Source organism: Macaca thibetana, chromosome 1 (genome assembly GCF_024542745.1).
Source record: "Macaca thibetana thibetana isolate TM-01 chromosome 1, ASM2454274v1, whole genome shotgun sequence".
Taxonomy (NCBI): domain Eukaryota; kingdom Metazoa; phylum Chordata; class Mammalia; order Primates; family Cercopithecidae; genus Macaca; species Macaca thibetana.
Window position 1 is genome coordinate 165,608,096 of NC_065578.1, and position 26,284 is coordinate 165,634,379.

The following is a 26,284-nucleotide window of genomic DNA, read 5'->3' on the forward strand; positions in this document are numbered from 1 at the left end:
AGAGTCCAGATCCATTTTTACAGATTGGGCAATGAGGGGCAGATTTTGAGCCGAGAGGCAGTAAGTTGATAATTGGTACAGCCCACCCCTTTGGATACTCAGCCTCTATTTGTACCCTTCTATACACATTTGAATTCCTGTACAATAAAACAAATCTGTTTTTCTACCTAATAACATACAACTATCATTTTTACAAATGTAGGCATTCTCACCCTTTCCTCTAGGAGAAGCCCTTGTTTATGTAACTGGTCAAGAGGCCATAATTGGTATGTATGGCTTCCTCTTATTACCCATTCCATATTTCTCTCACCCTCAGCTAGAACTTCACCTGGAAAGGATCTTCATCTGGTTTATGGCTTCCTCTTATTACCCATTCCATATTTCTGTCACCCTCAGCTAGAATTTCACCTGGAAAGGATCTTTATGTGGTAAAATGTCCCATTCTCAAAGAGTCTCAATCCTCAAAGTTTTTGTTGTGTTTTGGTTGTTGTAGTTTTTCATTTCTTTTACTTTAGGCATGCAAGTCCTGAGGCACCATAGAGAATCCCCTGGTTCAAGACACATTTCTCTTTGCCTGTATTATATAGAAGCACCCCAGTTTCCCTTTGATTATTGAGAACAGTCACTCAAGCCAGTAGATTAACTTCCTCTTCTTTAGCCTGTTGATTCAGTGTTATATGGTACCCCATTTAGGCAAGTGGCATCTTAAAATGCAAGTAGAAGCATTCTTCTGTTAAATAGGAAGGAGTTAAAAATAGTTAACTACCTGAGAAGCAAAGAAATGCCTTTATTTTAAAATAAATATTTGCCATGGGTAGATTTTCCCAAGATGAGGTATATAAGTATTTATTCATTTGTGCATTGATAAATGCTATTATTTGTCAGGTACTAAGTACTGGGAATTTCAGAGTTACTAATTTGTGATTCTATAGCAGTGTCAATGAGTCAAGGACAGTCAATGTGATAAAAATTCTAACTTGGGAAATATTAGAGGGTAGAGTGGTAGACTACAGAGTTTACTTCAATATGACACCTCATTCTTGAAAGGAATTTGTATCATGTCTAGGAAATATGTGTTTAATATATTACTGTGTGTGTGTGTGTGTGTGTGTGTGTGTGTGTGTGTGTGTGTATGGAGAGAGTGGTAGAGAGAGAAAGCAGACTACAAAATCTAGTTGGGGATATAAACAGTGGCCAGATTGTGAAGAATCATATTTGCTAATTTAAGAGGTTTGGCTTTTATCCAACAGATTGTGGGGAAGCAAATGAGGTACATGACATGACAAGTTTTGTTTTAGAGAAGGTAACACTGGTGGCCTTATAAAAGAAGAAATGGAGTAGGGGAAATCCAACAGACAGGAGATCAGTTAAAAGACTGTTACAGTAATAAAAGCAAGAGATGATTAGCTCCTGAACTAGGACAGTGACCTTAAGAGGGAGGTGAGGCTGGGTTTTAGAAACATTTCCAAGCAAAAGTCTTTTGCCTGTAGTATCAGCTTAAGAGTAGGTAAGAAAAGGGAGAGAGTAGAATGGCATACACAGGACAAGTCTTTACCAAGTATTTATTTAGTGTCTTCTTTATAAGGGAACAGTTCTTGATGTCATTTACTAACAGCAAATTTTCACTTTATAAGTATGTGTATGCATATACACACATATACATGCATATATTCACATATATATGATATGCATGCTAAGTATACATACGTATGTTAAACATAAGATAAAGGTGTACATATAGTAATTTTAACATTAAATATGTGTATGTGTAATTGTTTATTCTTATTTCATTGCAAATTATTATATTTATTAACTCTAAAGATTTAGATTTACTTTGTTGTTGCTTTGCCATTGTGATTGTCTCTTTTTCAGTGGCTGGTGGTTTGCGATCAGTTTTATTTTGTTCTGGGTGAGATATATTTTAAATTATGGTTTCAAATATGACTAATAGTTAAAGAGTAGCTTCAATCAGCATTTATTTACTGTTTATTTGAAATATTGTTTGAAAATGTGACAGTAATATGTTTATATTAATAGTATCTTCTAAAATTAGAGATTTGTGTTTTAGACCAGCTACTCTACAGTACATCAGCTACCTTCTTATAATTCATTTAATTTCTTTTACCCTGAAATTTCTTGTCTAAAAAATGAAGAAATTGAACAAGAATGATCTCTAGGATCCTTTCTAGTTGTTAAATACAATGATTCTTATATTGTATAATTTATTTTTTAAAAAATGATTGCCAAATTATGTAATTTTTATATATACCATATGAATATCCTAACCCTTTGTCCTCCAGAATGTACAGTTTTAGATATTTGTGAAGAGAAAATATAGGCAGATTTGAGGAGTGTTGTAGTGTTACGCTCTTTAATTTTGATGGAAAAGTAGAAGGGCCTTCTCTAGGAAAAGAAAAGCTGCTATTGAATTGACTTTGAGAGTGAGAATTAGAAAGCAGTAAATTTAGTGATAGGGAAATGTCATGTAGGTGAGGAGATGTATTTGAGGGTATTGGCGTTTACGTATAATGTGATAGCACAGAAATCCAAAGAGCTGTGAAGAGGTGAGTACAACAGTAATGGTGGTATATAGAGGGTAACTAGAATGTAAGTTCCTTGAGAGCACAGATTTTTGTATGTTTTGTTCATTACTGTATCCTTACCACTAATAATAATGTCTGGCACATGTTTAGTGCCCCACTTACTGGCTTAGTAATCTTGGCCAATTGACTTACCTTTGCCTCAGTTTCCCAAACTATAAAATGAAAGAAAGAAAGAATGAATACTTGAAGGAAGCAAGCAAGAAAGAAAAATTTAGAATTATTTGGCCAGGAAGAGCTAATAAACCAATGACTAAATGTGAGATGATTAGAACTTTCCAAAGGACCTGGGTATGATGGAAATAGTTTAGAATAAACTTTTAGCAGTGAAGTATCAGAATTTACCGTCTACTGTGGTCTGAATGTGTCCTCCAAAATTTATATTTTTGGAATTTAAACCCTAATGTGATAGTATTAAGAGTTAAGGTCTTTAGGAAGTAATGAAATCATGAACCCTCATGAATGCGATTAGTGACCTTATAAAAGAGCTTCAAGGGAGCTGTTCAGTCCCTCCTGCCATGTGAAGATGCAGTAACAAGGTGCCATCTATGGAAAAAGAGCAAGCCTTTACCAGACACTGAATCTGCTGGTACCTTGATGCTGGATTTCCCAGCCTCTAGAACGGTGAGAAATAAACTCCTATTATTAATAAGTTACCTACTCTAAGGTATTTTGATATAGTAGCCCAAAGAGACTAAGATACCACCCTAAGAGAACGAAGGAAGAAAATAGAGTATAAAAAAATTTAGGTTTATTTGAAACCACCAAAATGTCTTTCAGAGTAGCTGTACCATTTTGTAGTACCATCGTAAATGAATGAGAGTTTCTTTTCCACATCTTCATCAGCATTTGTTGTCAGCGTTCTGGATTTTGGCCATTCTAATAGGTGTGTAGTGGTATCTCCTTATGGTTTTAATTTGCCTTTCCCCGATGACATGTGATGGGGAACATCTTTTCATATGCTTATTTGTCACTCGTATATCTTTGTTGAGGTTGGTGAGGCATCTGTTACAGTCTTTGACCCATTTCTTAATTGGGTTGTTTGTTTCCTTATTATAGAATTTTAAAAGTTTTGTATATTTTGGATAGCAGCCTCTTATCAGATATGCCTTCTGCAAATATTTCCTCTTAGTCCCTGGCTGCGTTTTAAATTTTCTTGGCAGTGTTTTTCACAGAACAGAAATTTTAAATTTAATGAAATCCAACTTATCAATTAATTTTTTCATGGTTCATGACTTTGGTGTTGTCTCTAAAAGTCATTGCCAAGCCCTAGGTCATGTAGATTTTCTCCTGTATTATTCTCTAGGGGTTTTATAGTTTTGCATTTTACATTTAGGTCTGTGATTCATTTTGAGTAAATTTTCATGAAAAGTGTAAGGTCTGTATCTAGATTCATTTTTTTTGGCATGTGGATGTCCACTTGTTCCAGCACCATTTATTGATAAGACTGTCTTTTATTCATTGTATTGCCTTTGCTTCTTTGTCAAAGATTAGTTGATTATATTTATGTGGGTCTATTTGTGGGCTCTCTATTATGCTCCATTGATCTAATTGTATGTTCTTTTATAAATGCTATACTGTTTTGAATATTGTAGCTTTATAATAAGTTTTGAACTCAGATAGTGTCTGTCCTCCAACTTTGTTCTTTTAGAATTGCGTTGACTATTCTGCGTCTTTTGCTTCTCCATAGAAACTTTAGAATCAGCTTCTTATTTTCCACAAGAAAACTTCCTGGGATTTTGATGGGGATTGTAATCTATAGACCAAGTTGGAAGGACTGACGTCTTGACAGTATTGAGTCTTCCTATGCATGAACATGGAATATCTCTCCATTTATTTAGTTCTTTGATTTCTTTTATTAGAATATTTAGTTTTCCTTATATATATAGTATACATATTTTTTTAGATTTATACCTAATTATTTAACAGAGCATTTTAATGATACTATAATGGTGGATACATGTCACTGTAAATTTGTTTATATCCTAGAATGTACAACACCAAGTGTGAACTCTTATGTAGATTAGGGACTCAGGTGACAATGTTGTGTCAATATAGGTTCATCGGCTGTAACAATGTACCAGTGTGGTGGGGTGTGTTGATAATGGAGGAAGCTATGCGTGGGTGAGGGCAGGGAGAATATGGACATTCCTGTAATTTGTGCTCAGTTTTGCTAGGAACCTAAAACTATTCTTAAAAAAAAATTCTTTTTTAAAAAAATGTACAAAATATTGTTTTTGCATCAAATAGAGGCAATAAAAAATGATAAAGGGGATATCACCACCGACCCCACAGAAATACAAAATACCATCAGAGAACAAACACCTCTACACAAATAAACTAGAAAACCTAGAAGAAATGGATAAATTCCTGGACACATACAGTCTCTCAAGACTAAACCAGGAAGAAGTTGAATCCCTGAAGACACCAATAGCAGGCTCTGAAATTGAGGCAATAATTAATAGCCTACCAACCAAAAAAGTCCAGGACCAGATGGATTCACAGCTGAATTCTACCAGAGGTACAAGGAGGAGCTGGTACCATTCCTTCTGAAACTATTCCAATCAATAGAAAAAGAGGGAATCCTCCCTAACTCATTATATGAGGCCCACATCATCCTGATACCAAAGCCTGGCAGAGACACAACAAAAAAAGAGAATTTTAGACCAATATCCCTGATGAACATCGATGTAGAAATCCTCAGTAAAATACTAGCAAACTGAATCCAGCAACACATGAAAAAGCTTATCCACCATGATTAAGTGGGCTTCATCACTGGGATGCAAGGCTGGTTCAACATATTTAAATCAATAAATGTAATCCAGCATATAAACGGAACCAAAGACAAAAACCACATGATTATCTCAATAGATGCAGAAAAGGCCTTTGACAAAATTCAACAGCCCTTCATGCTAAAAACTCTCAATAAATTAGGTATTGATTGGACATATCTCAAAATAATAAGAGCTATTTATGACAAGCTCACAGCCAATATCATTCTGAATGGGCAAAAACTGGAAGCATTCCCTTTGAAAACTGGTACAAGACAGGGATGCCCTCTCTCACCACTCCTATTCAACATAGTGTTGGAAGTTCTGGCCAGGGCAGTCAGGCAAGAGAAAGAAATAAAGGGTATTCAATTAGGAAAAGAAGAAGTCAAATTGTCTCTTTTTGCAGATGACATGATTGTATATTTAGAAAACCTCATTGTGTCAGCCCAAAATCTCCTTAAGCTGATAAGCAACTTCAGCAAAGTCTCAAGATACAAAATCAGTGTGCAAAAATCACAAACATTCTTATACACCAGTAACAGACAAACAGAGAGCCAAATCATGAATGAACTCCCATTCACAATTGCTTCAGGGAGAATAAAATACCTAGGAATCCAACTTACAAGGGATGTGAAGGACGTCTTCAAGGAGAGCTACCAACCACTGCTTAATGAAATGAAAGAGGACACAAACAAATGGAAGAACATTCCATACTCATGGATAGGAATAATCAATATCATGAAAATGGTCATACTGCCCAAGGTAATTTATAGATTCAATGCCATCCCCATTAAGCTACCAATGACTTTCTTCACAGAATTGGAAAAAAACTACTTTAAAGTTCATATGGAACCAAAAAAGAGCCCACATTGCCAAGACAATCCTGAGTCAATAGAACAAATCTAGAGGCATCATGCTACCTGACTTCAAACTATACTGTAAGGCTACAGTAACCAAAACAGCATGGTACTGGCCCCCCCCCCCCCCCCCCCCCCCCCCCCCCCCCCCCCCCCCCCCCCCCCCCCCCTACCAAAACAGAGATATAGACCAATGGAACAGAACAGAGCCCTCAGAAATAATACCACACATCTACAACCATCTGATCTTTGACAATCCTGACAAAAACAAGAAATGGGGAAAGAATTCCCTATTTAATAAATGGTGCTAGGAAAATTGGCTAGCCATAAGTAGAAAGCTGAAACTGGATCCCTTCCTTACTCCTTAAACAAAAATTGATTCAAGATGGATTAGAGACTTAAATGTTAGACCTAAAACCATAAAAACCCTAGAAGAAAACCTAGGCAATACCATTCAGGACATAGGCGTGGGCAGGTCTTCATGTCTAAAACACCAAACGCAATGGCAACAAAAGCCAAAATAGATAAATGGAATCTAATTAAACTAAAGAGCTTCTGCACAGCAAAAGAAGCTACCATGAGAGTGAACAGGCAACCTACAGAATGGGAGAAAATTTTTGCAATCTATTCATCTGACAAAGGGCTAATATCTAGAACCTACACAGAACTCAAACAAATTTACAGGAAAAAAACAACCCCATCAAAAAGTGGGCAAAGGATATGATCAGACACTTCTCAAAATAAGACATTTATGCAACCAACAGACATGAAAAAATGCTCATCATCACTGGCCATCAGAGAAATGCAAATCAAAACCACAATGAGATACCATCTCACACCAGTTAGAATGGCAATCACTGAAAAGTCAGGAAACAACAGGTGCTGGAGAGGATGTGGAGAAATAGGAACACTTTGAAATTGTTGGTGGGACCGTAAACTACTTCAACCATTGTGGAAAGCAGTGTGGCGCTTCCTCAAGGATCTAGAACTAGAAATACCATTTGACCCAGCCATCCCATTACTGGGTATACATCCAAAGGATTGTAAGTCATGCTGCTATAAAGACACATGCACATGTATGTTTATTGTGGCACTATTCACAATAGCAAAGATTTGGAATCAACCCAAATGTCCATCAGTGACAGACTGGATTAAGAAATTTGGCACATATATACTTTGGAATACTATGCAGCCATAAAAAGGATGAGTTCGTGTCCTTTGTAGGGACAAGGATACAGCTGAAAACCATCATTCTCAGCAAACTATCGCAAGAACAGAAAACCAAACACTGCATGTTCTCATTCATAGGTGGGAATTGAACAATGAGATCACTTGGACACAGGAAGGGGAACATCACACACCAGGCCCTGTTGTGGGGTGTGGGTAGTGGGGAAGGATAGCGTTGGGAGATATACCTAATGTAAATGATGAGTTAATGGGTGCAGCACACCAACATGGCAAATGTTTACATATGTAACAAACCTGCATGTTGTGCACATGTACCCTAGAACATAAAGTATAATAATAAAAATAATTGTTTTTGCATTATATAGAATATCTACTCTCCAAACATTTTCTTATAAGTCTCACTTAATTTGAATATTAGAGTTTTGCTTAAGTGAGACTATTTTGTAGTTAATGTTGTGGTTTTCAAATACCTTGCTGCTGACTTTTTTGGTCTAAACTTTAAAATGTGAATATAAATTAAATGTGTTTAAGCAGATGTTTTCTTTATGGTTTCCACTAATTTTTTTAAAATTTTATGAGGAATTCATTACATTCCCATCTGCAGCAATTTACTCTTGATACTTATAATTATTTATAGTGCTTAAATTTCTAAATTAAGTACTGATTCAGTTAAAAATCAGGTGAGGTGTCTAATATATGTTTCTTAGATTTTATTAATAAATGCTTTCTTGGGGAATATAAATCTGCCCCTCAGTAACTCATTTAACCCTGCAGTAACTCATATAACTCTATTTGAAGTGTAGGATTTCTACAAAAGAATGAGGCACAATCTAGATAGGTGATACAGAGGCTAGAATAGTGTGAGTAGCAATGTGTCTGTATGATACCTTTACCTGTAAGGCGTGCTGGTTAAAATTGTACTATTTTTCATAGTGGTAATTATACCAGATGGATTATCTTTCTGCTGTGTCCATGGGAGTCTGATAAATGTCTTTTTCTCCTCCCTGAAAATACATGCCTATTTAATTGCTTAAAACAATTCTAGTTTTATTAATAGGCTGATTTCTATAAATATAGTTTAAGAAGAACAAATCAGATTTTGTATCACAAAGCAGGACAACTTTGGTTCAGTTTCAAACTTAGGTGTACTCACAGACATAAATTGAAATGATAACTTGTAGAACCTTTTAACATTTTCTGGGAGAGTCTGTTCTATTAGTTTCCTGCTGTAGTTACAGTCTGTGTTGCCTGAGGAAAGTTTTGTAAATCAGATCTCTGTCTATCATAGATTTCTCATACAAAGGTCAGTGGTTCTTGTTTGACTGTTCGGTCCAAAGATCCATTGTCTATTATACAATTAGTATAAAACACAGTATTTTCAGTCAGTAGATGTTATTCAAAGCCTTATAATGATGAGAATTTAAAATCTTCGTGTATTGAAGGTAGTTTGAAATAGCGGTTACTATACTTTGGATCCAGCCTGCCTCCATTTGTATCCTGACTTGGCTGTTTATAAGCTGTATGATCATGGGCAGTTGGTTGAACTTTGTCTTAGTGTCTATCTGTTAAGTAGAAATAATGATAATAGTACTTCATGAGGTTGTTGTGAGGATTAGATATGAGTAGTTCAAGTACTCATAACAGTTCTTGGCACACGGTAAGAATTGTATAAACATTTGCTGCTGCTATTTTCAGTGGCAGGCACTATCTATGTTTAGACCTGGTGACCTGGGAACCAGAAGTTTCAAATGCCTTTGTTCTATGACTGAGTACACTATTGCTGACCTTTACTGTCAGGTTTCTCTGTCTGGTTTCACGGGCATTAGTTCTTGTCCCTTCTCATGATTAGCATATATACTTAGGTTGTAATTGAAGTCCATAGTAAATCAGTGTTCCCAATGTTTCTATTTTGCATTAGTCAGCTCTTTGGCACTATATTAATTTAATATATTGGGTATGCTTTATGAAAATACATGTGCATTTTAAATATTCATATGCTACATAAAGATAAGAATATGTTTTTCCACAAACCTTTATTTGGTAAATTCATTTTTCTCTGAAAATTATAGCAGTGTATTATTCAGTTTCAGGATATAATGCCAGAGATATGTTTGAACTGAAACATAGAAATTCTTTCCTTTACACTTTTCTCTGCTTTCGTGAGGAACAACTGTGGTATTAAAGAAGCAACTGACGATATTAGAAAAGCAACGTGGAGTCCTGGCCCTGTCGCTAATCAGACATATGAAACTTGGGTAATTCTAGCCCAAAGAAAGACTATATGATATTTCATTTTCTTTAAGCTTAAAGATTCAATATATCATAAATAACTTTAATAAGATTCTTCTTACTTGGCTTATTGAATTGTTCTCATTTCTTTGTAGTACTTTATATTGCAAACCAAACTTCTAAAATATGTAGTTTATTTTCCTTTAATTTGTATATTCTCAAAATGTTCTAGGTAAATAGTTTATTATGATAGCACTCTCTTCAGAGGTATGTAAAAATGTCATCCAGAATAACATTTAGAGTCTTTGCCATGTCGTAGAAGGCTCTCCGTCATTGATCATTGATTCTGCTTCTCTATCTGACCTCATCTGCCATTCTCCCACTTTCTCCAGTCTAATCTCACTGACCTCCCCATTGCTCTGTGAAGATGCCAAGCATATTCCCACCTGGGACTTCTGAATGCCTTGTTCAATTTACCTGGAATGCTCTTCTTCCCAAATCCACGAGTTTGCGCTCTCCCTTCAGTTAGGTTTTAGTACATATGTCACCACGTTAGAGTTTTTCTATAATCCTACTAAAATAGCCCACCACCCCTATCACTCCCTACTTTGGTTTCTTTATAGATCTCATCTCTGACAATGTTTATTTTACTTGTTTATTGTTTGCTTTTTCCACTAAACGTAAGCACCATAAAACGGGGACTTTGTTCTGTTTAGTGCTGTGTCCCTGTTGCATCATAGGGATTTCAGTTGCATATAGCAGGCACTCAAAATTTTTGCTGAATTAAGCAAATAAATTGTTATAATATTTTCAGTTGCATAATTACCTTATGGACTTTAGAGCACTTAGAGACTTTATGAAAGCACTTTAAAGCACTTAAACCTTTAGATATATCTTGAAAGTGGATCTGAATTATAGTCCAGTCGTAGTATTCCGTTAGCCACCAGGATAGAAGAAATCTCAATACGTAAGAATATAAAAAAGATAGAACTGATCTGATCTAAAAATAAAGAATGCTTGATCTATGAGAGAAAATACTTACAGATCATCTAGCATAGAGTTCTTATTTTAAAGATTAGAAAACTGAGACATGGTTATATTAGTAGATGTGCCAGAGGTCACATGGCTTGTTGGTGGCAGAGCCCTAATTTTGTGTCTGTAATATACATGTTATGATTTTATTCAATTTATATATGAATGTGTTAAATTTTCTAGTAAATTTGTTTTATTCTATTTACTTGCAACTTTGCTATCGTCTCTAAAAGACTATGCCGTAATAGTATTTTCTCATTCTTTTTAAGTTATACAGCTCTTGCATGCTACTAGGTGAATATGGGGGATCATCTTTGGGATGCTTCCGTCTTCTTTGGAAATCTCCATTTAGGTGTCTTATGGTTAACAGAATAAATATTTGCTAAAGCCGATGCCTTATAATTCTACTTAAACCTGACACTTTGCTATATTACCTTTAATAATGCATTCTGGTTGCTTAGTTCCAGAACTGTGGTTGGGGAGGTGTTGTCATATATTTTGTCCTCTCCTTGTCACCTATACCCCACATCCAGAAAGTTGCCAAGTCCTGTAGAGCTTGCTTCTCTCCTGGTAGATCTTGATTAGCAGGCATAACCCTCTGCCAGATGCTGGCCATTGCAGAAATTTTGTGACTCTGCATATAATTACAGAAACCATCCTCTAAGAAATCAGTCAAATTCATCAGATAATGTTGAATTTTGTTAGCGAATAACTAATAAAACTTCATTTAAGGATGACCAGTAAGGAGGCAGGGAAAGTATTTACGTGGCATTTAGTAGAGTGCTTTGGACTCTGGGTATCCCCAGTGAAATAAATTGCCCAGTGATAAAAATGCCCAGTGAAATAAAGTGAGGTATTATATTTAATTCCTCACTTTAAGAATGTGTTTTTCCTCTTGCTACAGTTTTTATTTGCTCAGTAACAATAAAAGCTTTTTTGTTGTTTTTAAGGCTTTGAATGAACTGTTTAAAAAGTCATCTGTGTGCGGATTGAGAAATTGAATAATTAGCTGCTTTCAAAGCTGCATAAGCTCTTTTAGCCCATCAGGTTAAAAAGGGGGTGGAAAGAGTTAATACAATTTTAAAGAGGCCTAATTTACAACTAAGGAGTACCTGAGAGCTCTTGGAGAATTTGACACAATGAGTTAGATCAACTCCATTTTCATTTCCCTCTAGCTGCAGTTTGTAACATAAATAAATCCATGGTCTGTAATTGTTAAATGGAAGTATTTGAATGCCTCCTAGTGGCATATTGTAGGCTCTAATTAAGGAATTTAAAAAGTAATATTTATTGAAGGAATACTATGATAACCTATTAAAGCTTGTAAGTACAAGGTAGTAAAATCCTTTAATGATAACATCCCAAGTGAAATCAAAATACATTATTTGCCATATAAAACTGATTAAAAACGTGACTGGAAAAAATATAACACATATGGCAAAGATGAATATACTTTGAATAAAAATTTTTAGTTTTGGTTCAGATCAAATTACTTTAATTGACTTTTTATGTAATGGAACTACTTTGCGCTTAAACATAGACAAATGTGGCTATTAATAGGATTTGGATTGCTTTGTATACATTCATTTTTTAAAATTAATTGTGGATTATTATGTAGTTTCTTTAAATATCTTTGTATAATAATAGAGAAAATGGTTTACAGAAAGTCTGGTTCATTTTCAGATTTTTTAAAAATTCTGATCTTCAAGTTGAATAAAATAATTTAATTGGTAACCTTGAAATACAGACTATAGCAAAACTTTAAAATGATTAAGAATGCTGATTTAATTATTGCTTTATGCATAAAAATGACTTTACATTTATGGAAATATAATTTAAAATGGAAAGAAAGTCATATTGAAAGAATTCTGATGAGGGTCAGAAGATGGAAGAAAAGGTGATATCCTTTTGTTAAGCACTAAAAAATGTTTAATTAACTGCTTACCAAAACAAAACAATTAAAATGGCAATTACCTTTAAAATAGCAACAATGTAATTACAGCTGTTGTGATATAAAGCTAGGAAACAAAATGTTAATCTGGAATGAACAGTTTAAATATGAAATTATGATATACTTGGCTTCCTGTAGTACAGCTGTCAAGCTTGGGCAGTTCGCTGGTCAATAGTGACATTCTATGTGTCAGTGAACAGAGTCTCTTGATACCATAACCCGCAGTTCACACATTACTGAAGCTCCAACTGTCGAACATTCAAGTCCCCTGATATTTTTGCAGCTTCCAGACTCTCCTGACTGGCTCATGTTTCATTCTTTGGCAATTTGCCCTAATGATATCCCTCAGGAGCTTTCAGCCTCTCTTCCTTTCCATATTTAATCATGTTATATTAATCTGAGTGATACACAAACTATGCTGTATAAATTGTAATTTCCTGCAATTTTTCTAAGATGCACACCTAATTTTTCAGTTTTACTTATGTTCTAAGTTTTTAATCCCAAGCTCTGTATTTTCAGATGATTATAACTACATGATTCCCAAGAAGCTACTTTTGCTCTTTATATATGTTTCAGAGGGGCCTCTGAGACATAAGACTTTTTACATGTAGAATTGGTAAAGACAATGTGATTTATGTCATTATGTAAATTGTTCTGTGATTACTGTTCATTGTTGATACATTGAACATTGCTTTTTGTTTGGAAGGTCAGCAGCTACTTATTTTTGTTATCCTTTTACAAATTTTAGTTAACTGCCTGTATCCATGGATCAGCTGCTCTCCTATACCCAATGTATTGGCAACACATATACATCCCAGTGCTTCCTCCACACCTGCTGGACTACTGCTGGTAAGCTGGCTTTTGCCAGACTCCTTTAAATTTAGGTTTCATGATTAGATATCTGTTTATTTGTGAATTAGATAAACTTGGTGGTATATTTAAAAGAAATCACAGAAACTTACATTTTAATAAATAGTAAAGATGGCTTTTATGAAGGACAAAATAATTCTGTTCAAAGGTAGCACAAATTTATACTTAGCAAACATAAAGTTCTTTAGATTTTGTGAATTTCTTCTGCAGTCATTTAGATAATGCAAAATAGGAAAAAATGACTTAAGTTAATAGTCTTAAGTTGTGTTTAGGAAAACTGTATAGAAGTTATGGTGTCAGTTAGAGAACTCAATATCCCAGGTGTCGGAATTTGTCTGGCAAATCTGCCAGAAACCACATTGTCTCTGTCAGGGCATACTCTCGTTACCTTTACTTCAGAACACACTACTCTACCCCTCTTTTTTTGATATTAGCCCACCAAATACCAAGTACTGACAAAGGGGTTGTCTCTACTACAAGAATTCTTGTTTTTTGTTTAAGTCAAAGTCTCAGCCTTGAACCACCATGAACAGCAATGTTGAAAAGTACTGGGAGTAATTCTGAAAAGTTTCCTGGCATTAGACACAATTCCTAAGGGATCCCACCCAATAACCAGGCCTCTAGAACCTCCTTGTTCTCTTCGCCTGGAAGAATCTGCATACTTATCATGAGTCTAAATAAGGATTAGACTTCTAAATAGCAGCTTCTGGGCCTTCTTCAAAACTAGGGGGGGAAATGTTATCTTTATTGCATAATCATCTTCTGCAGGTGTAGCCTAATTCTTAAGAAATGTGATGGGATGTTTTCTCTAAACCACTGTGCACACACATAGAAGGAAACAATTTTGACCTTAATGTGTTTTCTTATTTCACAGCTAATGTTACTAAAACACAGCACTTTTAGAATCAATGCATTCATTTAACTTTCTTATTTCATAAAAGGCAGAAAGTATTAAGGATTAAAAATGATTTAAGTTCATACATAGAGGGTTTCTATTAACTTTTTATGACTAACTCTCTTCAGAGCAAGTGATTGTAGTGACAACACATGTACTTGGCCACATATTGATTATATTAATATATTGTTGTGTTTCCACAGCATGGTAATATTATTAGAATTGATAATGCTGTGAAGTAGGTGCCCAGTGACCTACCATTACTATTATGCTGTTTGAGAACTAGAAAGGAGAAACTGTTTGGCAGGAAACTATAGGAATGTAGTTTATATTGTTAAGCGTTATACACACAAGTCTAAGAATAAAGCTAAATCTATAAATAAGCCCTTTGTTATTCATTTTAGAGTTTTTCTTTAACCAACATACCTGTAGTATTTTAGCATTCCTTAAAGGGAGGGTCTCTCATTTATTTATGTTGACATATGCAGTAGATCTTTGTATATACTGTTCAGTAATTAAACTTTACTTATTTAAAAATACATGTTACAGCAGTATTTGGAAATATATTGATATATGATTTTATATAATGTATCTTTAGAATTACATTTTATATATGATGTTAGTGCCATCTTAATTTTTATAACATTTTATAAAATGTTCTAACCTCTTAAGAGATAACACACCTTTAATTAAGTTCAATTATCTGTAATGAATTACACATTTAAGATTTTCTAAAATGTTATTTAGAAATTATTCTATGACACAGGCAGTTCTGTACTAATTTTTTCCAGAGCTTTTCTGATAGTTTCTACCCGTCATTAAATTCAGTGAAGGAAACTTGTTTCATATTTCAGTCCCTGGAATTTTCTTTCTAGTTTCTAATGTCTGAAATAGCCTTTGGGTTGAGTTCTAACAGCTTCCATGCCAAAAACTCCCTGGTTCAAAGAGTGAATCAGTGATATTCAAACAAGAAGTTACCTGAAACTTCTTGAACCTTAAGATCACAATGATAGGCTCAGCTTCTATCATAGGAACTGAGTAGTGTAATATAATATATTTTTTTAAAGAATAGCCATCAGAAAACTTGGTAAACTAAACTGTTTCCTAAGGTAAACGGTTTTCTTCCATTTCCGTCCTTGAGGTTAAAATCATACTGATCTACATGTAAAAGGGAAAAAATTACAGATCATCCCTTCAGTGTCACAGTATTTGATTAAATAATTTTTATGAATATTCCAGTTCAAAAATAGTATCATGAAGATTTGATAGGAAAAGATATATATTTGCTAACTCTTTGGCATGATTGGAACTTTCTGATTCCTGAGGTAATCCTACCTCCATAAAGTATTTCTGTTTTTGCAGCTGGTAGCTCTGCTGTGGGTTGGACTGTGGAGAGCCATAATGCCATCTTGTGACCATAGATGAATATCGCATCTTGGTCCACCAATAAAGCCTTGTTACTTCGTTGATTCATCCATTCATTTGTTCATTAAACATTTAGTGACCATCTAAATATTTTGCCAAGCTGTGAATATGTAATGTAATGAATAAAATTTAGTTTCTGCCCTTGCAGGATTCACAGATAGCAAGAAATGCACACATACTTAGATGTGCACACATGCACACACATAGCACAGTACTGCAACATTATAAGTATTACAGGATAGGCATACAAAGGACCATGGATGGCAACACATGAAAAGAAGTGGCGTACACTCCCTGGTAGCTTAAAGAAGGTGCCTGGGAGGAAATGACACCATCTGCATTTTTCCCTAATCAGCCAATATAAGAATACTTTAATATGGCAAGTCTGTGATGTTGCAAGGCACTCTTAACCTATCTGAATCCATAAACACATGACAGATAATGTGACTTTAGTGCTAGTAAAATTATTATTATCTATTATTTGTTCATGAATGATTGAGTCACTATTTAGGCTATATGACTCTTCTTTTTATGAAAGGAGCAGGTTTAGCTTCTGAGAGAATAGGTTTTTTAAAAAAACAAATGGGAAAATTGTATACTTCAGACTACCCCAATAGACTGCTGTTATGGTCTATGTCATTGGTGGTCTCTTTGTAAGAAAACCTAAAAAAAAAAAAAAAAGCTATTCTTAAATACAGATAATTGCTACCAAAAAGAAGCAGCAATCATATGGAGGTTTCTGTATCCCATCTTTGCAAAATAACTACATAGAAAGAAAGATCTAGGACACTTTTGCACACAGAGGACAAAACGTCTGTGTTGCCAAGAATTTCTTCTTGACTTGATAATGCTCTAATCGAATTAGGAAATTTAAGCTAGGGTTGCAAACTTACATTTCATGAGATTTGGGTGATTTCATATTAGGATTACACAATCCAGTTTTTGTGAGAAAGAAACAACTATTCACTCTATATTCTGCAAACTGTAATTATTTTAAGAAATTAGTCTCTAGGTTAATAATATTTACAGTTCTCACATCCGTGTTTTGGAGTTTATGAGAAATTGGTGAGAAGAGAACATGTGGATGTAACAAGTGATCCCATTTTAAATGTAATCAAGTTATTATATGATTACATTTTGCATACAAGCTTTTTAATTGATATTTTTATGCCAGCTTAATAATTTTTATAAATGTGTTTTTTATACTTCAAAAGATAAGTATGTCTTCCATAAAGTTTAAAAAAATGTTTTCCTAGATGTATTTGCTGGCACTTCAGTAGGTTATTTAGCAGTCTGCTTCTGATTTTATGAAACTCTGACCCACCCATTTATCCCACCAACATTTGTAAAATGGACTTAGTAACTATTGTTTTTTAGAAGGCTTAACTATTTTAAAACTCTTTCATTAAAATGTACTTTGAATTTCAGACTGCATGGGCTTTTTCTGTACTATAAATCTTGTGAGCAGGATAAGCTAACCTGAGGTGAACTGGAAGTTTACGTAGTGACTTTAATAATTTTATTTTGGATATAGGCAGGGATTGAGATATTTAAGATCATGGGAGTTGCCTAACTTCATTTTGTTAAAGTTATCAAAACCTTGTTGTGGAAGCCTAGATTTGCTAGTGATATGCACTTTAGTCTTCTCTGGAACCCCAGAAGGAATTCAGGGATGAGAACTTGAACTAGGGAAGTAGTGGAACAGTCCACATTTGTTCCTCCTGTTTCCTTTTGAAGGTAGAAAATCTCTTAGGTCTTAAGGATATCAAGGCCTATAAAAAGTTCTCAACTTTCAGCCTAGTGAAGTATCCAGAATATCAGATCAATTCCAGATGGTCTCTTGCATTCAAATTAAAAAAATAAATAGGAAGGAACAAAGCTACAAAGGGCAAAGACAACTGGGAATTAGAATCTAGTACAATAAGAAGTAATGAACTAGAATGTACAGGCTAATGAGGAGTAAAATAAGAACTTTAACACTTACTTTGTAAATTCTGGATATATGGATTAGTGGTTAGCCATCTTTAAATAAATTTGGAACTTTTTAAGATTACTGTGAAATCTCTGGGTCTGTCAGGGTGCCTGTGTAATCTGTTGCTGGTTCTCAGTAGCAAAGTGAACACACAGAAATTTGGACATCTCTGTTCTGATAATGACAATGATGTTTAGAAAATTATGCAAATCCTTTGAGAAACAGGATTATCTATTTGCATTAACAGAAAAGGTGTGTGATAATAGAGCACAAAGATGCCTGTAAAAGAATTACCAAAAACGTTTTATTTTAAAATAGCTATTTTTTCATATATCCACTATTGCCTTCGTAGATATCTGTCAATTCTCATGTTTTTCTGTTAGATAATATTTTAGGTTTGAAATGTCAAGTTGAATAATTTTCTTCTTGTATTTCATGAGAAGTATTTCTGAAATAACCAGCAATTCTTATTTTATGTATTAAAAATTTAGTATCTATATTTTTTGCAAGAGTATAAAACCCATAGGGAATATATTCTGTTTATATTGTCTATTATGTTCCCAAGTGTCTATCCTAAGGCCTGGCACCTGCTTTGCTCTAAATATCATGTGTCGAATTAATTAATTCAAGATTATTCTCACACTTAAGTATTTTTAAATTTATTAAAATTATTTCATTATTAAAAGTGAAAGTTGGATAAATCTGAATTTATACAATTAAGTAAATAAAAGACAATGTATACGAGGGGAAAGATAGCACAGTAAGTGAGGAAATTGTTTCCTTTTGTACATCCACTCCCAGAACAGTGCCTGACAAACAATAAGTCTTGATAAATATTTGCAGACTGACCCTGTGACCCTAATATTTGGTGACATAGGAGGTATGTATCAATGAAGATATATATTAAGAATATCATATAAATAAGAATTTAATTGAATAGGAAAAGATGTGCAAAAGGGATGTAAATAAGTTTGATGATTAGGATATATTTGCTATGAGGTATATGGAAAAGATTCAATTCAGACTATGGCCTAGACCTTGATATTCTTCTTAAGTTAAAAACAAACCAACAAACAAACTTTTTAGACATTATAACTCTTGATTAAATTATAAATGACTTTATGATGTTTATAAAAAGCAACCTTAAGTTTAAATATATTAATGGCCTCTAAGATTAAATTTGAGCTTTATATATTGAATAATTTTGAATATCCATAATGTGTTATGCTGGAACTGAGCATTTAGTACATTTAATTTTTAATCATTTTGAATTACTTATACTGTTGTTTCAGTTTTAATGAACTATATGAATCTATGCATATATATATTTTTAATTTAGTGCCCCAATGCCATACCTGATTGGAATACACTCCAGCCTCATAGAGGTGAGTATCTTTCAGACATGAGATAGTGATAAAATTAACTCATAAAATAATAGTTAAAACAGTTTTGTTTTGAAGGAATATCAATGGAATAGGACAAAGAAGTGACTCGTTTCATATTTAGAGTATGCTTATCATTTTTAAAAAGAACATTGAAATAATTTCATTTAAATTAACATACTAAATGACCATTTTTTTATGGCATGAAATCCATAAAAATAGGTTATATTTGGTAGAAATCATATAAGTTTTAAATACTAAAACTTCAGTCCTTGATCAATTGCCTTTTTTTATGGCAACTTGAGATCATTTATATCTCTTTTTCAGACCTATATTTTGAAAGTCAAAATTTATGTACTTATGAGTCATGAAGTAAAATTTTTTATTTTGCAGACTTCATTATGTTTCCATTTATCAGTATATATATTTTAAATGTGGTTTTAATATACTAATCATTAACTTTAGAATATAGCCTTAAGTTTTAATTTTCAGTTCTGTTTGGGAATATAAAATTTAGTATTTTTTTTCCACCATTACCGCATCATTTTAAAATATTTTTGTCATTTAAGTTATTCCTATAGTGAAAGACCTTGAACTATTAACACCAGGAACTTGAAATTAGTGAGATTCCCAGGAAGGTCTTGGTATGGGGTCAGCATCTTAACAAAATAAGCAAAAGGCTTGAATTAAAACAAAGGATTGGGTCAATTGAGTGGTGTCATTATGCTGGATGCTATCAGTTTTATTCAGATAAATTTATCTTTTTTTGCTGGTTGTACAGATTGTACTTTAACCCAGTTTCTAATGAGCAACCTAAATGAGTTAGCTTTGGTTTTCCTCTTAGTTGCCATCACTGTATACACTCCATCAGTCCTTGCTTTGATCAAAGATGAGTCTGTTGATATATTTTAAAACTCCTGAGGATCATATTGGGAGAGAGTCATGCCCCTTTAGGAGGCACAGGTTGTGGATTCCGACCTGTACTCTAGCTTTGGGCATTTTTGGTTATCACAAAATGCTAGGGCAACATTTTTTATTTGTTTCACCAATAACAAAAAAATATTAAATGAATATCTTGAGTAGGTTTGTTTGTAATATTGAAGTCTGAGTTGCATAACTTTATGACTCCTTATTTTTTATTCATTTCTAGAAAACTTATTCTTACATGCCAAGGTAGTTTCAGTGAAAGGATAAATTGCATAAAATGAAATATGAATGAGTAGGTACTTAATTTGTTACAAGATTATATGACTAGCATTTAGTTTATCAGTAATTTGACTTTATTTAAAATCTAACCTTGGTTGGATTGTTTTCTAAAAAGGGTCGTCAAATTTGATTTTTATATTAGTGTATTTGTCGCTTCTTAATGAATCTAATAGGATACATAATTTTTATAACATGTTTATTTATTATAGAGATGAAAAATATTTAAAGTTGTTGGTTACCTGCTGATGTTACAGGTTTTTTTGCATAATGATTCTACATCAAGTTTTAAAACAAATGATTCAGCTTTTCCAAAATACTGTAGAAAAGGGTATATATTTTAAACATTCAATTAAATTTATCACATATTCTTGGATACCTATAAAGAAAACCAATACTGTTTTTAAGTAGCAAATTTAAGAATTGTTTTCTCCTTAAAAAGTGTTGTCTTAGAGAATAATCCATTCTAACTTTAAATTGACTCGTATTATTAAATGAGAATATTTGAAGCCATGATTAGACTGGTTGAAATCTCTGTATTTTTCATACTCTGGACTTATCTAAGTGTCTTAATAGTCAGCCTTATTTTATTTAATTGGTTTATTAGTGAATGAGAAGCTATACTGGGCACTTCAGGAATGCTTTTAAAACAATTGGATACCATTCAACAACTTTCTTGTTAATCTATTACAAGATGATGTCAATCGCGCAAATTTCATTCTTGTTATGGCACTATTAGGAAGATTTTTTTCACTAAAATTTCTACCTTTTATGCTTTTTAATTTTTACCAAAATGGTCTTGTAATTAAAATATTGATACAGCTATTTACATATTTAATATATAAGACTGAACTGAGTAAATATTTGCTTCTTGCTTGGCAATTACAACCAATTTTTCTTTAAGGAATAATTAAAATATTTTCTTTTCTTTTCTTTTTTTTTTTTTTTTTTTGAGATGGAGTGTCGCTCTGTCGCCCAGGCTGGAGTGCAGTGGCCGGATCTCAGCTCACTGCAAGCTCCGCCCCCCGGGTTCACGCCATTCTCCCGACTCAGCCTCCCGAGTAGCTGGGACTATAGGCGCCCGCCACCTCGCCCGGCTAGTTTTTTGTATTTTTTAGTAGAGACGGGGTTTCACCGTGTTAGCCAGGATGGATAATTAAAATATTTTCTTATTCCCTTTCTCTTGGTCAAGAGAGTTTCAACACATTTTATTGTTTTTTTAGGTTGGTGCAAAATTAATTGCGGTTTTGCTGTTTTTTTTAAATGGCAAAAACTGCAGTTAATTTTGCACCAACCTAATGTAACAACTTCTAAATGTATTTGTTCAAAGACATGAAATTAACATCCCTTAACATCTTTCTTTCAATTGTTTTAATGAAATTATGAGTAAAGGATGGCCAGAATCTTTTTAAAATACAAATTTCCTTCTAAAATAAAGGCTAAAGACACTTTGTTCTGCCTGAAAACTAGACTTTGGGGATGAACTCAAGGCAGACTAAGGCCTGCAGGTCATAAGGAATAAATTAGTAGAGGCTACAAATTTGAGGAATATCTTATTGTTTTAATGTACAACAGATTCTAAATAAAATGTTGACCCAGTTTATAAAATCATGTGATTGCTGCCACTGTGTCATTTCTTTGTATTAATGTGCATAAGTATATTTGTAGCCATATTGTGTGGAAAAGTTAAACATAGAGGGTGTGAGAAAGACTTCACTTCATACAGTTGTGCTTAATAAGCATTTCAGTCTATGTTTTCTTATTTTTGAAGAAAAAGACAATTTTTAAAATTTTCTTAATTTTGTATCTCATAACTTTATGAGATGTAACAGTGAGACACAGAAAGAGGTACCGTTTTATATACCACATGACTTCCCATACCTATTTAGAAAAAAAAATAGTTGAAGTCTAATTTGGAGAGAAAAAATAGATAAAATATTGATACTAATCCAAATTAAAATAAATTTGTTACTCTCTATTTTTTCCTTTTTTGCTAATGTATTGATAGAATTATTTTCATGTCAGGGAATCTCAGTTTATTAATTTGAAATGAATTTATTTTTCTATTCTTTTTTGAGTGGTCCCTTAAATAAAATTTAATATTTAGCAATTACCAGGTTTTTTTTTTTTTTTTTTTTTTTTTGAGACGGAGTCTCGCTCTGTCACCCAGGCTGGAGTGCAGTGGCCGCATCTCAGCTCACTGCAAGCTCCGCCTCCCGGGTCTACGCCATTCTCCTGCCTCAGCCTCCCAAGTAGCTGGGACTACAGGTGCCCGCCACCTCACCCGGCTAGTTTTTTGTATTTTTTAGTAGAGACGGGGTTTCACCGTATTAGCCAGGCTGGTCTCGATCTCCTGACCTTGTGATCCGCCCGTCTCGGCCTCCCAAAGTGCTGGGATTACAGGCTTGAGCCACCGCGCCCGGCCGCAATTACCAGGTTTTTAAAACTAAGAGCAGTTTTGAAAAAAGTGTACATATCATAGTAGTACCAATTTCCTTGTTCTGAGTTTAGTGATAATGTCCTCACAAAACACTTTGTGGGCACATAACCTTATCTTAGGCTATTTACAAACTAAGTCATTTTATCCCTTAACAAATATGTCAGGTTTATTGGATTATCTTTATAGTTTCTGTCATAAAATGAGAACTTAAAGTTGAAGAGGAAAATCAAAATTATGACATGTTTTTCACACAAATGTGATTAATATAATTTATATTTTTACTTATAAAATAGGTTATTGTAGTCATACTATAGTTACTTTATAGGTAACTACACATATATGTACTTAAAGCTTTTTACATATTTGTAAACATGTGAAAAGAAAAGGAAATGAGTGTATTTGTAAATATTTTTGAAGTAGTATCAATAGTATCACTGTAGGTGATTCTCTGCTAATATCTTAGAAGTGGCCATCTTTTAAGTCTTTATAATAAAGAAGACAGATTTTTAGAATCATCTGTCCTCATTGTAGACATTAAGCCTTTCTTAACATGTGGAAATTCTCTGCTTTAGACTACCATTGCTTTAGAAAGTTTAACATTCTCATATGCAGAGATTTGAAATTGTAAATGGATCAGAGAAATTTTAATTATGATCAATGTAAAATAACCAGTTTGGCTAATTTAAAATATAAGGTAATAAGGTTTTAAGTGATAATTTTCAAAAATGACTATTATTGTAGACCACCACTTTAAAAATACTACACTAAAATTATTAACCTATTGCTAGTTGACTTATACAATTATAAAATTCAGAGTTCACGAATATATTTAATTAATGAGCACTTATCACTAAAGAATAATACTATTTGTTACAAATTAAATAAGACTAATAAAATTATATGAATTGTTTAAGTATACCTATTAGTTTAAGTAGGAAAAATGAACTGTAAGTATTTTAAGGATGAAAAATATGATAAAATTCTTATTTACTATTATTTGTAGACATATTGAGATAATTTGACTATTTTGATTAAACTTTCAAACAAATGAGACAAGTCAAGATAGTCTGATAGGCTATTAAATTTGATACCTTCTATTGAAATTCATGTGAGAAATATTACTAACAATAAATTCCATATTACTATCCTGTTATTTTCTCTTATTCAGCTTTCAGTCCTCATCATCAACATATACGTTTTGGTATGGAATATAGATAAAAAATTTAAATTACAGTTTAATGCTGTAGTCATAGTTATTGGTTTATGTTATCCTTGCAATATGATTTATGCTAAACATAGGTATAGAGCTGGCCACAAATTCTTGTATCATGGGACTGAAATTAAGTGGAAAAATTTTAAAGTATATAATTTGTTTATGGTTTGATGTAACTGTGCCTATTTTATAAGAAGTTTTGTTGTTGTTATGTTTAATATAAGATGAGCAAATATTCAATTTTAAGCATTTTTACTAAATCTTTTCGTATAGGTTGTAGTCAGACTTTCTCAGGAGGCAAAGTTGTTTCTATCCTTTTATAATATAGAATTTTCCTTTTTTCTTTTCCCAAGCCTAATGCGTTAAGATAATATTTTCTGTTTCCAAGCGCATCATAACTTTGTAAAGTAAATATACTAAGATTTGTATTCATAATTGTGTTTTTTTAATAGAGAGTGAAAAATAAATCATTGGAAGATGTTGTTATGTTAAATGTTGATACAAACACATTAGAATCACCATTTAGTGACTTGAACAACCTACCAAGTGATGTGGTAAGTATGAAGGCTATTCAGTGGTGAACATATATGTTTGCTCCTGGACCTCTGAATTACTAAGTTATTTTTCCCACTTTTAATATCTGAAATAAAAGGGTTGGGTATTTGCATGGGGTGTTAGAGAAATCAATGTTGATTCCATATTTAATATTTTTACCTTTTAGCAGTTGAGATTTTGAATGGAACATCATATTCCTTATTGTAAAAGTAGGATCATAATTAAAAAGCTGAATGCATTCATTAGGCACAGTTTCTTTAAACCTAAGTCTCTTCATCTCATCTTAATCATTATATTACAAAGTAGGCATTTCTGTCTGCCTAGTGGCATGTCTTGCAAAAGAATGAGAGAGTTTTTGAAGGCAAGAAGAAGAAGGGGGCCAATTATCGGCTTTTGCTTCCCTGCCACCTGCCAGCGCTTTTCCTTTTAATTAATGATCTGATGTTACTGGTCAATATAATAAGAAATGCTTGTACAGTTGGGGTCAGAAAATTCTGGCTTTGATCTCCCTCAACTTTCTGAAACATTTATTTGTTTTCTCTAAATTATTTCAGTTTTATTTTAATCTTTTCTATCCTGCTGAGGGCCGCAAGAATGAAAACCTACACTGTTTGTCATTTGCTTTGGCAGAGCAAAGACTGCTTACTTAGAATTCTATTTGTAAATTAAACTGCAAACCCAGTTTGTCATAAAAGACATCTGATCCTTTTGAAATGACGAAAACTGTCTTTTGTCTGTAAAGGCTGATAAATTAAGTGCCAGTTCTCTTCTGGTCTTTGATCTTGCGGAGGGTTGTGTGTGTGTGAGTGTGTCTGCAGCTTATAATGGGACATATTCTGTATGTCATGTTAAATAGTCTCCAAAAGTGCATTATTTTTGGCCTTCATATTCCTTAGTATCGGACAAAAATGCAAACTAGTATTGTTTCTGTATATATTTTAATGACTACTTAAAAATATCTTTATAACATAGTTCTAAGTTAAAATAACTTCCTTTTAAAAAATCAAAGCATTTATTCTTTATATGGATATTAAAATTTGGGAAAAATATACCTTCAGAACATATTTTTCTGTAATATTGAATTACTTTGAAATCCATTATTAAGGAATTTGAGAAAGTGAATTTAAAAAATCCTAAACTCAAAAATACACTAATACCAGCCTTGATTGTCCTTCTGTCTAATGATAGGAAAAATACGATTTTAAAGTCAAAATCAGATTATTTATGCCCATAATAACCTAAAATACTTGCTGACCTTGAGGCATATTAAAATTGAACTACCTTATCTTACTGTAGTAAAACTTTTGCTATGAATGTACAAATCTAAACCTAGGCCAGTGAACAATTACATCTTTTTAGCTTATTATAACTAGATTACCTCATTATAAAATTTTTGCAAAAACAAAATCACAAATAAATTATTAGAGTTATTCATTTAAAAATAATTCAAAGTGTTTTTCACTGTACAGAGAAATAATTATGAAAATAGAATCCTGACTTTTAGGAACGCTTTCCTTATGTGCATGTACTTCCTACCGTTAATATCCTAGGGAGAAAGATTGTTTGTTAAAAAGAGAAAGAAGAAAAAAAAGAGAAAGAAATTCAGCTTTCCTGTACATGATATTAAAATTTTTATAGGCAGCTTCAATCAATGACAGATGATTCTTGAGAAAAATAATCTTTGAAATTTTATTTTTTGAT

At 33.1% G+C, this 26,284-nt stretch overlaps 1 protein-coding gene across 9 annotated transcripts in view; it reads left to right on the top strand.

The window, feature by feature from the left end:
- Window positions 1–26,284, top strand: part of DENND1B (DENN domain containing 1B) — a 277,216-nt gene that overhangs the window by 144,642 nt on the left and 106,290 nt on the right. For all 9 annotated transcript variants that reach the window (XR_007720441.1, XM_050765246.1, XM_050765279.1 and 6 more), the window contains 3 exons: window positions 13,377–13,477; window positions 19,130–19,175; window positions 24,481–24,582. Coding sequence is in view for 8 of the 9 variants with exons in the window: in XM_050765246.1 (XP_050621203.1) it covers window positions 13,377–13,477; window positions 19,130–19,175; window positions 24,481–24,582 (249 nt within the window). In the remaining variant the exon portion in view is untranslated. The remainder of the gene's footprint in view (window positions 1–13,376; window positions 13,478–19,129; window positions 19,176–24,480; window positions 24,583–26,284) is intronic.